Genomic DNA, 16374 nt, shown 5'->3' with positions numbered 1-16374 from the left:
ACTTTGCCACTGTGTCATGCGTTATTCAACTCTTGCCTCCCTCCGCATATGAAGCACTGCAAGCCTGCAGGTTTTGCATGTCTGCATGAATGCGGACCTTAACACAAAGACTTTCCCAGGGTGCCCAAACTTTTACCTCAGACGGCCCACAAACATCCCATTCATCGGCTCCAGACAGAGGCTAGGGGTGTCCACTGAATTGCATAAAAGTGGCTCACAAGCTTCAAATGAAGGAGGCAGAGATCTCAACGTTAAACTGATCTACTGCTTTCAACCTGCTGGCATTTGTCCTGTATGAAAGCTAATGTGCCAACTGCCCGAACAATCTCTAGTCCTTGCCAGGTAGCCCCCTTTTGCATAAGTCTATCATGTGATTGTGTTTGTTTCGTCTGTGTTACATGAGACCTCTGACATAAGACAGAGTTCACTTTAATACAGTCAATTTAATCATTACCAAGGTGGCAGTTTTGAACATAAAGGAGTAGATTGTCCGGCAATTACATATCACACAATCTTTGAGGGCAAAGTCCAACAGAGGCTGGTGAATAAACTGTTTAGGATTGTATTTTCATGAAAGTGGAGTGTAGAGAGCGCAGATCAACTGCTGGTTGCAATTACAGAGAACAAAGAGTAAATCTAATTGTTCAATAGGTCAAATATAGATGGATCTGTAAGCAGTGTACAATTTTGTTACATAATAAAACAGGACACCAACACAAAATGTAATTAAGACTAAGGGAATTAGCTGCCAACAGGTAAAGGACTAGAATGTATATCAAGGACTTACAAGAAATGCTAGAAATTTTGGGCTTCTCTATTTGGAGGTCATCAGCCACCCCTGCTGCCCAGCCCAAATTTAATAAAACTGCTATTTCATTAAAAAGTGAGAGATGTTCCTCAAGCTCCATGGCGTAAATGAACGACTCATCAGACTGCACTGAATGGACAGGTGGTTCCACTCATGTTTTTCAGGGACCACTAATCACATATTTCATTTGATGTCTACGGGCATGGTGGTAGGAACAGGGCACGTAACCCAAAGGCTGGCAGTTCAATTATCAGGGCCACTGCTGTTGTATCCCAGTCAGGTAAGGTAAACTGTAAGTGTCTCTGATTTAGAGCGTCCACCCAGCAGAATGTTACCTAAATCTATTGTAATTATTTCCCTGAGGGATAACTCTCCATCCGAGGGGGATGGTATCAAATGAGAAGCTTCAGAAGCCATTCGCTAGTTGTGCTAGTAGTTCTTGTGCGCTCACCTTCTGGGGGCATGAGGACCTTGTTGTTCTGGGCGCACCAGCCAATGGGATGCAGGTCGGCGGTCATGACGTCACACCAGAAGTCGGCCTTGCGGTCGTCGCCGTAGCCGCTGAAGCGCAGCAGCAGGAGCTGGCCACAGGTGGTGATAATGGTCGCCACCCAGTAGGTGTCTGGGCTGCTCTTGTTGGCCACCTCCAGCTTCATTCCGGGCTGGAAGCTGCTCTGCAGGCTGATCTCCACCTGAGGGGGAACCAATCGGAGACCCATATTTCACAAACAGAGCTGCTCTGATTGGCTGCCTCCAGCTTCACAGTGTGTTCTGGGCTGACCTAAAGCTGCAGGGAGCCAGCTGCCAATTGTGATGTCATAAAGGGAACTGCAGTGTGAAGGACACTCATACACTGTATGCTCGCCCCACTGAATCTTCTGCGATTCAGAGTGATAATTTTTCAGGCAAAAAACCTCAAAGAGGAGTTGCACTTACTGCATTGAACACAGCATTTAGGGTCCTGAACTCAGGGCCTGATGGCTGTGGGATCAAATAATGACTGTAATGGAGCCCCTTACAAAGGGAACTAAAGAGACTGCCATGGCTGAATAGCTCACAGAACTGCACAAATCACTTTGGATTAAAAATGTCACAAGAGTAAGGACATTTAAGAGAAAACATCGGGGCTCGGTGGAGATGAATTGCAGTAACCTTTGCTGTTAAGAAGGCTTGCCAAGTCGTGGGCGTAGGACAAAAAAAGGTCACTGGCTGATGTCGTCACAGTTATTAATTTATTACCCATGTTTATTAAGTGGTATTGTGTCTCCACTGTACATGAATCCCCGCCCACAGCCTGGGTCCACCCCGCTGTTCATGACTTGTAACTTGGGAACAACACGAATCTCTATCACTGCTTGGTCTGCACAGGAACACTGCTGAGCAAGCCGGGCATGAGACACAGGTGAGACACAGATGAGGCAGTTAGGATAGAATAGGATAGGATAGAAGAGCTCGTACCCAGTCAGCACACATTTAAAAGGAGCCTAGTGCGGTTCTGTGTGGAAATGAAATCTGGGGACAGTGTTCGGTTAGACATACAAAGCACTTACAAATCAAACTTGTGAAGGCCACTGAGTCACAGTATGCTTGGCATGGCCAAAAAGACATTCTCCCTGCTGTTCACTTGCTGATTTTTTTTCAGGGAAAAAGAAAAGGTCCGATGACTAATACATGCGAAGCGATGACAGCAAGGGAAACTTTCAAACAAAGTTTTTCAGTGAACTGCCCTCGGGTGGAATACAGGCTTCCGGTTTCAGTTTCAAAATTGAGAACAGAGGGTTGCCAGTTCAAATCCTCTGTCAGGTTGATTGCTACTGTGTGTTTGCACAAGCTTCACGTGAACCACAGTAAAAGTCCAGCAGTGATAACAGGACCCTGAATAAGGTATAAGTCTATAAAGCAAGTCCCTTTGGATAAAGAAGGCTGCTCAGTGCATTAAGGAGGCATTGCTGCGAAATTTGTTTATGATCGAAGCACTTCTCTGGGGCAAGGACACGTGGCTACAGACCCACAGTGGGGGAATTTTCAAAGCCTGTTTCAACCACAGCTTTGCATCGAAGACAACGCCATCTGAAACACCATTTTATGTGGTTTCAATTGGCAAATTAAAACCACATAAAATTGTTTTTCAACTTATGACACAGCCGAGAAAAATATTTTTCATTCCCTCCTCTTGCAAAATCACATAGCTGGGCAAAGCTGCTGAGAATGCAAGCAGAGTTCTGCTTTTCAGCCTGAGAAGAGGACCCTTGTGGAACTGATATCGACTGCTTTTCCAGCTAAGTTCCAAACAGCCTGAAGCCTGAATATCACATCTTAAGAATTCCATATTCAGCGCAGTAACTCAATCCACTTAACTGTGCAGGATTACCCTATCATACACAATGCTTAAAATCAGATAATCACTTACTTCTTAGACACGATTATCACTATTATCATTTAACAGACATTTAATCCAGAGCAACTTACAAAGTGAATCTAATGAAGTGGTGTGAAAAGTTGCACAAACAGGACACCACTAACCACACATGAAGAAGTGGTCACGACTGCATCGGGCCACATGCATCGGTTGGCTCCTTACGGCCTGTTATTAGCGATATGTGTAAACATATGAAAATCTCAGTCAGAAAGCCTCTCTTCCCATTGAGAATGCAGTTTTGCATATCTCGCATGCGGTCAGGTCTCACGCTGGGACATACGCAGAGGAGCAGCTGTTCCACTGATTTTTAGAGCAAACACCCTTGCTTGGCTCGTCCTAACGTGCATGCCCTCAGAGACTCCACTGATGTTACGTTGTCTGTCGTGCGTGTGAATTTACAACCCTGCAGTTATTAGATTTGTCGGTCGCCAGTGGCCCGGCTTTCCAAAAACTCCCCCCTTTCTCTCCATATATCTCCCTCGCTCCTCAAACACAAAGCCACTCAGATTCCTCAATTCTCTTAAACTCGGGTTTCGGTGTCAAACATGGGATCTTAGCACGTCTGTGATTAATGCCAGCTTGCTTCAACGCCCTTCAAAATGGCACTACTTGCAACACTCAAACATGCCTTGCTTTTGCTCTCTGCTAGTCTATCTTCCACCCTTTAGCTCAAGGAGAAATGTATTTGCATCTTTTTTCCCGTGTACAGTAGCTTCCGCTCCCCATAGTGGTCTATTATAAATGAAGTCCCAACATGAGAAAATCAACTGCCGGCATTTATTTCTGGTGTGGACAGTGTGGTATTACCATGTGGTATTGCACTGTGGTGTCACATTTGGTAAAACTATTGTAGAAAATACAAAATAGAAGATAATTGTAAAAAAGCTCACTGCAGCGCTCTTCCCTAGTGTGTTTGTAATAGAATCTGGAAAACAAATTTTTGATAAATCATCTGTCCCAAATGTTACTGTACAGCATCAAGGACATGTGCAGAACTCATGAGCTACCATGCAATGGACATTTTATATGAAATAAATAAATAAATAACCAAAATAAAGCTTAACTCATCTAATGGGAGAAATCAGACTAGACACAGCAAGCACTTCCAATGTGGAGAAAGACACAATGTGCACACAGGTACACCCTCCCATGCATTTAAAGGATGTACGGCCGTTTCCTCACATGTCTGAATGAGGTGTGGGGGGCAGCGCTGACCCCCATCTCCTCCAGGTACTCCTCCCAGTTAAACTCTGCCTCCTCCTCCATGGACTCCACATCTGCATCAGAGAACAGTTATACTACAATCAACACAATATAAATACAATAACACACAACCACAGTCAACACAAAATGAATATAACACATAACCAGAGTGAACACAGTGTAAATACAGTAACACATAACCACAGTCAACACAATATAATATAATAACACATAAACACAGTCAACACAGTATGAGTCAAACTACACAATCACAATCAACACAGTATGAATATAATAAATAATAACCAGTCATCTCAATAGGAATCTAATTATACACAACCAATCAGCACAATATGTATACCATAACACATAGCCACAGTCCACACAATCCTGTATACAATGAAACGTAACTGCTATTAGCATAATCAGAATATAACATGACATAACTACTCTGTATTAAGAATAAAATGAAACACAGCAGTTGATACAGTGATCAGGCCTCAGAAACATTCAGAAACAGCCTCATTCAGGCTCCCCAAAATAATGAGAGCAAAGCAATGCTGAGATTAACGTCGCCGCAATCACCACAATGACGTCATCACTTCAGGGAGGAAAGACACAATGTCAACTCTAACATCTGACAGGAGATGTCTGTCCAATATCAGTATGTTTACTTTCATCCCGTGTGACACATTGTTAAAAAAAACAAAAAATAAAAACAGCAAAAGCATACAACAGCACACAGCCTGGCTTGTAATGTGCTTACTCTGCCCTTCCCCTCCACTTACAGCTACTGATACTATCATAGTAAAATAAATCATGTAATTACAGCATAATATGTAATAATGTGATATCGTAAGTACATAAGTGCTGCACATTGTAGTGCATAAAATACACTGCTGCATAATCACATTATAGATTTTATTCCACGTGCTATTGGCTCAGAGCTTTCTGGTGGTGGGTTTGATGTCAATTTATTGAAGTGGATAATAAAACAACTGCAAATGTCAATTTATTTGTGTTCAACACAACCTTGACAAATGTCTTGTCTTCAGGTGTGGCAGTGAGCTCATACTGCATAAAACACTGAGTCAGAATAATGACACACGCATAACTTAATAAATAACACAAACATAACGCAATTAAGAACACAGGGAAAACTGCTGCAGTAAATTTGTCAATGTAGTAATACTATAACACACTACCCACAGTCATCTTAAATGAGGACATCCACAGACATGCAGAGGCCTTATGGATTTTACATTTACCCTAAATCTTTCGATGAATAAACAAATACGGTGAGATTTCGTTCATGGCATTTATTTATGACATTTTGAGCTCAGACATTTATGAGCTCATTCTCTGAATCAGTGAATCTGACATTTAGCAGACAGTTCCAGTGTTGCCGATAATTAAATAACTATGTTCCTGATGAAAACAGACAGACAAATATGTTCTACAGCCATGATGGACAGGACTCCAAACAAATCAATTCTTTATTGCTTCAAGCTCTCTCCCTAGGGTTCAAGCCACATTTGTCTTCAGCTCTGGCCCACAGATTTGTCCTTCAATACAAATACACTATTACCCATTATTATTACCTATTATCAGTTGTGGTGGCTGCCAAACCGGCTGAACTGTGTTTGTAAAGGCAAAAAAGTGGTACTGACATTTACCTGTCAAGACAAATGCTGTTTTGATTTGCCTTGATTTGGGTGTGTGTACCATTTTCGAAATGCTTTTTGTAAGCACAAATTTCCCCACGCATATGAGCCACTCTCAGACTGTGGGCCTACACACAATATAAATGGTATCACATTTAAGAGGTAGTTTATCTTTTACTACTGAATGAGGGTTATTTTTTTACATTTTCAGAGCTCAATTAAAACGAACCACTCTGCAAACTTATTGAGCCTTGATGTTACGGTGATGAAATTAAATTTTTTCATTAAATTGACTGTAAATGCTGGCATCTTGCTACTTCCATTGTACCACAAAGCCCACACAATAGCTTTTGAAAACAGAAATGAAGTTATTTTAATGGTTTAAAAGGGTTTTCGTTTTGAGTGGCAGGTCTCCTGTAGGAGGAGGGGGTCTTTTGACAAAATCCTTAACGCCAGTCCGGCTTGAACCAGCCACCTAAACACTTGCTGAGGCCGCATCTTGTCAATCACATCTGCCATGTTTTCCTGTCATTTTTGATATTCCCCGTGTGTTACGGTCAACATTGCTCGGTGGTCCGAGTGAAGGAGGACGCCGGAACAGCGGAAACTGTTGCGGCATTGCTGGTGGAGCCCGTGAGCCGACACACAACCATGCCGCGCTCCGCAGACCAAACTGCTCCTCTCGCATACCACTGGCGTCACTCACGGCATCCAACGTCGCGGCTTGCTCGCCGACTCGAGTAAGCCAGCACGTGGAAGTGCGCCAAAGCCACACGCTTCTCCACAGCACCTCTGATCAGGACAAAAAAACACCAGGGGGGAAAATCTGCATCTTGAGGGGAGCAATTTCAACACATTTCGAAAACTCTGACACTCTTAACCAAAATCTCCTGAGTACGACAAGCGCAGAATTATGCTGGGAGTTACAAACAGGGCGCCATCGCTGACGTGACGTCCCGTGGCGCAGTTGGAACCCAGGGGAGCGCGGCGAGATTGTCACGCGCTAACTGGGACCCTGAGACGCCAGCCGCCATTGGCTTCGCCGCCGTTTTCACCATCTCTGGGAAGTGAGTCATGCGCGGTTTTTCGCCGGCCGAGGCCCAGCTCTCATCCGCACCTTCAGTGGCGCCCACGTTCCCGGTTTAATGACAGAGCTCAGGAGGCGAGGGCTGCGCTTCCCGCGAGCAAATGCGCTCATTCAGCCGGCTGAGAGGAAAAAAAAAACAGAGCCACTCAAACTCGCCTGTTTGTTCCAGAGAGGCGAAATGAACGGTGGCGGAGCCGTAAATCACTGCTCCTGCACCGGACACCGCGGAGAAGCTTGGCCGCTTCCAAGAAACGCACAAAGGGAGGCGTGCGACAAAGAATGTTCCGAGGGAAACGGTTCTCTTAATGTCCGCGGGCTTCCGTGAACGTCAGACTCGTCCCTTTCTATTCGTGCTGTTTGGCAAAGGGCTGCAAAAGCAAAAAACATGCACACACGCTAACAAACTCTCACCTGAGGGCACCTGTTGTTCCCCGTGTTCGTTGGACGGATTCTGAGACTTCCCCGGTGCTGATGTCCCCTGAGCTTTGGCAGTGGAGGACGACATCCTGTTCTCTCGTTGTCCGGGTCCCCTAAGCGCACTTGACCTCACAGCATGTCCTTCAGTACCACCTGCAAAGGTTCATCCCACATGCTCTGTGTCAACAAGAAGACTAGCCTGCCTGTGACATCATAAAACCCCCTGTGACAATCATAAAAAACTGGTCCTATAGTTCATGTTATTTACGTGGGGCTGAAGAATGGCCCTGCCCTTGCTTTTTATATACTGGGGATTCTGACGAATACTGTCATTCCACAGAGCTTCCATTTGTTTGACAGTAATCATTATGGACCCTTTGCTTTTCTAACCATAGCTGTCTATCAAGGAATGCGAATATGAATATCATAGCAGTCATCATTCAGAATTTGCATCAAGGCATCATGAGCCAGTTTAAAAAGGAAGATAAACAGGACACGATTCTCAACAGCAAAAATTAACTAAAAGACCTTCAAACGAACACAAGATGGACATAAATCAAATCTACATTCTAATTAATTTCGGTCCTTGTAATAACAGCAGTAATTTGTTTGTCTTTCAGTGCTGTTTTTCAAGCCTCCACAAAGAGTCACGTTACATCGTGGGTGTACGTTTCGATTTGATGTTGGAACAAGCAGAGCCCTATATGAAACTGCAGCCACGGTATTTCCATGTCAATAATGACTCACCACAAGGAGACTGCCTTCACTCCCACATTTAGGCAGGAAAATGAATGCTATTAATTATCTGTTATTTCACGCACTGTTCTTAGGCTCTCCTTTTATGAGGTTTTGTTTTTGTAATTGTAAATCATTACTCATCCCAGTAACCGATTCGAGACACGGCCGAACTTTCAACTGATCCAAAACTTGACCACACGTCCAATCAATGCGTTACTCCCAGGTTGTGACTTGCCTTTCCCAGCCATCCCAGATTGTTTTGTGCATTTCAAACAGAGGAAGCAGAACTGTTAACCCTGCGGTGTGGTGATGGAAATATAAAAAAGCATACAATGGTCTGTATCATACAGACAAAAAACTAACTACAGCAGCTATCTCATGGCTTGTTATTTGCCAAACACAAAAGGCACAATAGCTAAATGCTACTGCGGAAATGCCCATAATGTGAACAGAAGAGCGTCTGCAAGTCGTATGCTGACAAAAAAGATGAAGTGGAGTTCCACAACTGGATTAAGAGGTTTACACTAAGCCATTCCCAGTCAATATAGCGCTGAGTGGTTATATATACACCAGTTTTCCTTCTCAATGCTTGATACTGCAAGATTCACCACTGCATTCACCAATAACATGAAAATATAAAAGAGTCAACAGCATCTTAACCGTCCCCCTATTCTGCTTATCTTCAAAGGAAACGCCACTAAAAAGAGTAGGCCTCCCAGCATCAGCTCCAATGGACCATGAATAACCCCAAGGACCCGTCTTCCACTTGAACTCTTATATGACAATGATGGACCAAAAAAGAAACCCATGACAGCAGACATAGCTTTGACGAACTAAATAAGGGCCCATTCCAAATACGTATGACTGAAACATTGTGTCCTCGTACATGCTGGTGGTCTAACAGCACAGCCTGCTCTACATCTTACTCACAAACACCATTTATGGTCATTCAAAATACAAAGTCATTCTTGGTTCTCAAAGTCTGGTATGGTCCGCTATTCAGTTTTGGGTCTGGAAAGCAAGGGGTTAATGTGCCGGCTAGCCCATGCGAGCACTGTGCAGCTAGTTCTGCTCTTGAATTTGCATTAGCGGATCCAAAGGTTGTTAAAGAGGGAACAAATGGATTTCCTGAGGGTGGCATTTCTGATGTGTCAGTGGTTGCTGAGTTGAGTAATTTGGGGCAAATTGGTTCCATCGGTCAGACAAAAATCCTTTTTATTCTCCTTTTGTATGTATGTATGAGCACACATCCATAATCTAATTCTGTTTGCATGAAGTGTTCACTGCAGCAGGAGCGTGGTTGACATGAAAAGGGTGATTGCAAGTCCAATCTATGACAGGTTTCAAAGACGAGCCAAAGTGATTGACGCTTTTTAGTGTTTTTTCTTTTGTAAATGTTTCAGTTAATGTAAGTTCATTCCAATTTAACGAAAAAAATCTCTGGCAGCACCGACTTGACATTTAATGGTATTCCTTTATCCTTGCCATCTTTTCTGATTCTCCTGATTAAATAATTACTTAAATGCTGCTGTTCGCATTTAAGTATCCTGTGTTTATATATTTATTTATTTATTCATTTATTTATGGGGTTTCTGGGACAACAGACTGTTGTGAAACATGCTCAATTCAACACCTCTTCCACAAACGGGGCGCACATGTACGAAGACCTGCATCTGGGAATGCATTGCGTTCTTCTCATTTACACACATCACCTCATTTTGTGGACGTTAAGCAGTGGTGTCATTCTGATCAAGTTCATTTTTGTGAATGTTGACCACTGAGGAGTATAGAGTATCCTTCTAAAACGTCTCTGATAGTTTACACACGATTTTACAGTACTATCAGGATGCTCTGTTGCTGCTGGCTATGATGATTAGATTAGCTTTTTAAGCAATTGGTCTAGTTCTACAGACAGAAAGCAGCATAACTGTTACAAGAGGAGGGGGTAAAACCATAAAAGGGTGCATTTTTATCCTCTTAACCACAATCATATAGGAATTTATGCACAGCCTGATTGACTGATTAACCCTGCCTGAATTTTCATGCTAATGTGTTAACGTGGCTTTGCTAGCCTAGCCGTGTCCAGCCACACTGCAGAGTTGTTTCAGGGCCCTGGGTCCCTGAGGGGAATTTTGGAAGCACGGTACAGCGCGGAACTCACGGGAGAACCAGAAAACAAGGTGATGGAGGCAGCTGAAATGGACTGGAAGTAAGTTCTTTGGAATGGTTATAAACTGGCAGGGAAACAGAAAGTTGATTTTTTTCCAGCACATTTTACTGTCCAAGCTGTCAGCACAGTTGAACATGTACAAAACACAGAGAATATGAATGTGAGAATCATTGTAAATTATAGAAGAATTTATGATTGTCATTATTGTTATTAATAGTAGTAATGGTAGTAGTAGTACTTGGATTTAAATTAATGTATATAGCTCCAGTCAGACACATGCTAAATTGTAACTATTAAGTAAAATTACTGATCATTTTTCAGAGAAAAAAAAGCCTCATTATTTTACACTTTCTGTTCTTTGCACCAACATTTGCTTTGTAGCATTTCCTTTCTATACTTAGCCAAAAAAAATAATTATACTAGCTCAACTATGAAACAATACAATTTTGTGCGAATAACACCTAGTCCACATTCATTAAAATGTGTCAGTTTAAGAGGAAAATCATATGCTGTATGGATCTGAACCACAAAAATGAATCTGTGAAATACTAGAGATAAGAAGAGACATTCATTCTAATACCGGAATATGACAAAACTCATCAGCCAACTGGATGTGTATTTGAATACTTGTTCATAGATTTAAAAAAATCCACTTTCAGTACGCCTAATCAATGTTTATGAAGAAGAGCCTAAGAATCCTGAATGGAATCATTTATAATTCATTCAGTGTGAGCAAATGCAGATCTCTTTGCAGTGAGTCATCACTCACATAAAAATAACTGGAGCCGGAGAGCCTTCAAACATCAAATTAATCAGCAAGCAGAGTCCTACCGAATTCCGCCGGGATGGACATACATTTGTAATGAACGTAAAGACTGGTAAAGACTGAGCTTCTGATTTGATCATCAGACATACACAATAAAGGCTGCATTTTAAATTAAGATTTTCAAAGCCTCTGCAATGAGTCACATGAGTTAATCAATATCATCAACTTTTAATCAACACAACTCCCAGACAGAAATGCCATCTGCTCCATTGGAAGAACACACACTAATGCAATTTCTGCTCTTAACTGAAAGCATTTCCTTTTTTATCAAATTTGTACATATTGCTGTAAGACAGAACTGCAATTACATACATACGATTACACTGTTGAGCAACCATGGAAATATGTGTATTTTTTTCACAACAATTCACCTCTGCACCTGTATCCAGACAGATCCAAACGCATAGGCTTTGGGTGCATATTTGTGGCGACACTGTTTGGCCTGTGTGATATGATTCCCTTTTTCCATTGTCCTGCGCAGGGAGCCCAGAGGGTCCGGTCAACTGATCCAGCAGCACACCCCGAGACAGTGCGGCCTAATCCCGCACCCTGGCATCCTCTACAAAGCTTCAGATTTAGCGAGACGTCCATGCTGATTAGCCCGGACGGGGCCATACGCACCAAAAAAAAAAAAAATCCTTCCTCTTTGTTCTTCGGCTTGTCGAAGATGAGATGGGAATTAAGAGATTAACTCCTGTACCTTGCTTGTGTTCTTTGTCTTTTTTTTTGGAGGGGGGGGGGGGGGGGGGGACGGGACTTCCTCTCAGATGAAAAACCATCACTGCTGCCACCGCAGCAGAGCAGCGTGAGGAGGAGGGGCCTGGGCTTGCAGCCCAGAGGCTTGCAGGTTTGATACCTAGGCAGGGCACTGCCGCTGTGCGCTTCAACAAAGTGCTCAATCCAAACTGTTTCCTTCAATAACCAGCAGTACACCCACAAAGAGTGTGCTATGCAAAGGAAAGATACATTGTAAGATAACAACAAATTACAAAATTACAAAACCATTCCCTGAGCCATAAAATGCAGGCCCAGAAACACATAGCGTTTCGTGTCAACAACCAGGGAGGGCCAGTCCAGTTATTACAACCCTTTTTATTCTTTTATTCCACAACTGCCTTATTATTAAAAATTTGCCTCTAGGATTGGTGCTGTGTGCAGCTGGGAAGTCAATGCTGCGTTAACGTATCGTATGGACTGAGCTGGCACTCAAAATCAAGACCCAACAGAGTTTCTGGTACCTGATGACATCACAATGCCCGTCTGCACATTCCCTGAGAGATCTGCCAGGGAATCGACATCAGCCTAACTCCCACTGACAGAGCTCGAGGCGCTGACTCCTCTGTCACAGGCAAAAGGAGTCCTTCATTCAAATCAATGACTGATGCCAGTCTTCTGGGCAGATTAATACCCCAGCGTCACCCGGCATTTGGTCGTGAGCATTTCACAATGGTACAGTGTTTTGTATGGTACAGCTTTTTTTTTAAAGGAACGTATCAGCCTGTCACTTATGTTTGTTGGATCTATAATTACATCATTACATCAATTTGCTCACTCCAATCAATTAACAAAGACCACAGCAAAACACAAATAGGATAATACTGCAAACGATATGAGGTGGCAAGATGACAACCTCCTCATGGGGTTAACTCAACAAATAATACACCTCCTGATATTTATGCCTGAATCCATTTTTTGGTTGCATCTGACCATCACTCACAGTCACAAGCAAAAAAAAAAACACAGTTTACAGACTTCAGCCAGTGAGGCCTGAATCAACTATTCTTGCAGGTTTGAGCAAACTCCTAAATAAAGAGTGTCCCACACATTCTGCACTGCAATTCATTTTTAGCAAGCAATGGCACTATTTATAAAAGCAAGACACAGAAGTGGGTTATTATATTTGTCAGCTATATCACCAGCAGCAGTTGGAGAATCCAACATGGGCAGAGGTATTCCGAATTATGGAGCTTGAGGCTGGTTAAGTGAAATATATTTGTTTCCTCTCTCAACTGTGTTCAATAATAGATGTACGAGTTTAGCGGTTTGTATTTATAATCTGTTTCCTTCAAGGGGGAAACGCGTGTGGAATTGTGCGCTATACATAACCAAACATGAGATATGGAGCCTAATTACAGAAATTCTTAAAATAAAGCCCATCCTTCAACGTGTTTGTTTGCTGCGGTTAATCTTGCTTGCGGAAAACGTAGTTATATTTGGGAATCTAACTGCTCGAATTTTAAAAATATGTTGATTCTTCAAGTAAAGGTTTTTAAAGGACCACTGAATAGGACTGGCACGCAAGCACGAAATGACGGCACAGCAGTCATGGTAACGCTGGAATCATCTTAAGGTAACAGCATCCATCGACAAACTATATTTACAACAGAAAATTGGTAGCAGTTTTGCTGGATTTTTTTTTTTTTACTTTCGAGCCTTTTTAGAGAAAATTACACGACTCACCAAAAGGATACTTTGGGTTTTTATAATAAAAACGACGAATAATAAAAATGAACCTCGAATAATAAAAATGAACCTCTATTGTTTACTTTTTCAGAACTGAACGTTAAAGTTGAAATTACGCCATTGAGTGTTCCAATCACAAGCCAGTGAACGTATGCTACGCATGATCTGTGTCTGAGTTATTGTCGTCCTGTTCACGTTTTGTCTTGCGGAGTTTTGCCAGCTTTCACAAACACTGACAAAAACTCTTTGTGAACAGCCTACGTATGTATAAAGTTCAACGCGACAGTCAGTATTAAGAGATCTGTGCAACGCTGAAGGGCCCTAAAGCAGATCTGAGTAATAACGCAGTTACTGATCAAGGTTAACTCACCAAAGCACCTATTTTGATTTCACAGCTTGCACCCGCACAAAGCTAATGGACCATTAAGTCGCTTACCTTTTCGCTGTCGCAAAAGCTAACCAGGTATTCCTCGGCCGATTCAACACACCCTGCAAGAACCGAATTTCCTAAATATCCGATGGTGAATGTGCATTGTCCGAGCAAGTCTGGCCGACATTTCAATAATATCGAAGATCGACGGGTACCAAGCGTATACACTCAATATGTATGGAATTCGCTGTGCTCCCCAATGTCATGTGAGCGTTCTCCTAGGTAATTACCTGGCCAGGTGTTTCATACAATTATAACACAACAGAAAATGAATTTTATCACGTCCCCAATTTTATTTCAGAAGCACAAGCTCTGCACCTATAGGAAAACACGAGTGGGCACTCCCACCTTCCCTCCCCCGCTGTTCTTATAAGCTCTAGTTTCTTTTTCTCCCTCTCACACATAGAGTCGTTTCAACTAAATTGAAGAGGACAGTTGCCAGAATACATTTAACTTCCTCATTCTGAGAGTCTAATCGGCCTCCGTCATGCAAATAAATATAAAGTTAAGCTTTATCTGCATGTCAAGCTTTAGCTTTACGTCAATGCCTCAATAGGTCTTGTATGTCCATTCGATAAACCAAGATTTACCACTTAAAGTGTGGCGTCGACCTGTGCATTGATCCTTTTCGTCATTCAGTTTCATTGGTAAAACACAATATGTCTGTACACCACATGAGCACTTCGCCAATCTACCTTTGCGGCTTTCACCAAACACTGTTCCACCAACTGATATATGCATTAAAAGTGTCACTCAAAGTATGTTGATGTGCGTTTTATGAAGCCCAATGGCATCGTATATAGGCCGACGCAACAGACACTCTTCAGGCGAACCTGAATCGTGGCACGTATTTTTTAAAAAAACGTATTTTAAGCGAGAATCCTCTGGAATAATGCATAGCTAAACTATTGACTCCGGAATAAAAAAAAATAAATAAATGCGCATGCACGTTAGAGCGCAATTAATGCAATTACCGAAAATATACTTGACGTCGGTGACGATAAACTGTCGTAATATTTCAGTTATCAAGGGATTCGTGGCGTTACATAACCCACTTTGGTGATGTAAAATATAAACGAATGACACAAGTATGCTGTGTACAGACTGTTGTTTACGGTCACTGTAAACTGCGTATATTTTAAAAAATGAAACAGGAAACATCCACTGAATTTACTGGAGATGTTGCCATCGCCGTTCTTTGTGTGCAAATGCTATTGGACAAACTGGACATTGTGTATTTGGCACTCCGCTCAAGTAGTTCGCACAGTGAAAAAGTATTGCAGCGGAAAAAAACACGAACGACACCGAAGCGCACACACTTTGTGTTTAATTCAATAGAGCACCACCAGATATAGCTAAAGAAACTTAAACCGAATTGATAACTCTCTCGGTTTTATTTTTTCCCAATTCAAAGTGTTTATTTTCAGTTTTAACACACCTCAGCGCGCCATGTTGTAGAGGTTTGACATGCAAGCTGTGCCCAGCATTTCTCGATGTCGTTGCGCATCGAACCTGACACAGTTCACACCTACAGAGTATCAACTGAAAATGAGTAATAAAATAGAATTCACTAAGAGTGAATTTAGGTTCCATGAAAATAAGCAGCAGAACACGAAAGGTGTTCCTTTGAAATCGAAACGAGGGCATACGGGTTAGACACGAAAGAGGAAAAAAAAAGATAAACACATTTCAGACGCAAGGCTGACATTAAAAATAACATTTTTAAGCAATCAATGATTCTCCGCCTTAACAGTTAACGATGATCTGACAATAAAATATATAATACGTACTGGCCAAGCCAAAAGTTAAACATACTGTCAAACGATTTTTATTGTTATAGATGACAGGAATAACTACACTTAGGAAAACACTTTGTACAACTTACCTCCTGTTAGCTACTGTATTTCTGTTTCTAGAAAAACAGCCTCGGACCAGCTTAATGTTTTAACCAGGAAAAACCTTTCAGACGAGTTGAATCGCCGAGAAAACGACGAACCCGGTGAGAGGAAATAAATAACTACCTAAAGAAATAATCACTAGCCACCTGTCTTACCTTAATGAAGTTTTTCAGCGCGTATATTCGCAACCCCCGTTTGATCAGTTGGAGAAGGCGAGCGGTGTCTTTTTCAGCTGCTCAGCCAAAGCTTCG

At 42.2% G+C, this 16374-nt stretch overlaps 1 protein-coding gene across 1 annotated transcript in view; it reads right to left on the bottom strand.

The window, feature by feature from the left end:
• sfmbt2 (Scm like with four mbt domains 2) overlaps positions 1–16374 on the bottom strand; it is a 59290-nt gene extending 42916 nt beyond the window's left edge. The window contains exons 1-4 of the mRNA XM_036517815.1: positions 16279–16374; positions 7593–7751; positions 4410–4504; positions 1260–1500 (exon numbers count right to left, since the gene is read on the bottom strand). Of these exons, the coding sequence (XP_036373708.1) occupies positions 1260–1500; positions 4410–4504; positions 7593–7686 (430 nt within the window). The 5' untranslated portion in view covers positions 7687–7751; positions 16279–16374. The remainder of the gene's footprint in view (positions 1–1259; positions 1501–4409; positions 4505–7592; positions 7752–16278) is intronic.

This window comes from Megalops cyprinoides, chromosome 23, assembly GCF_013368585.1.
Source record: "Megalops cyprinoides isolate fMegCyp1 chromosome 23, fMegCyp1.pri, whole genome shotgun sequence".
Classification (NCBI taxonomy): domain Eukaryota; kingdom Metazoa; phylum Chordata; class Actinopteri; order Elopiformes; family Megalopidae; genus Megalops; species Megalops cyprinoides.
The sequence above is the reverse complement of the archived record's forward strand: the minus strand, read 5'-3'. Positions and strand labels throughout refer to the sequence as shown.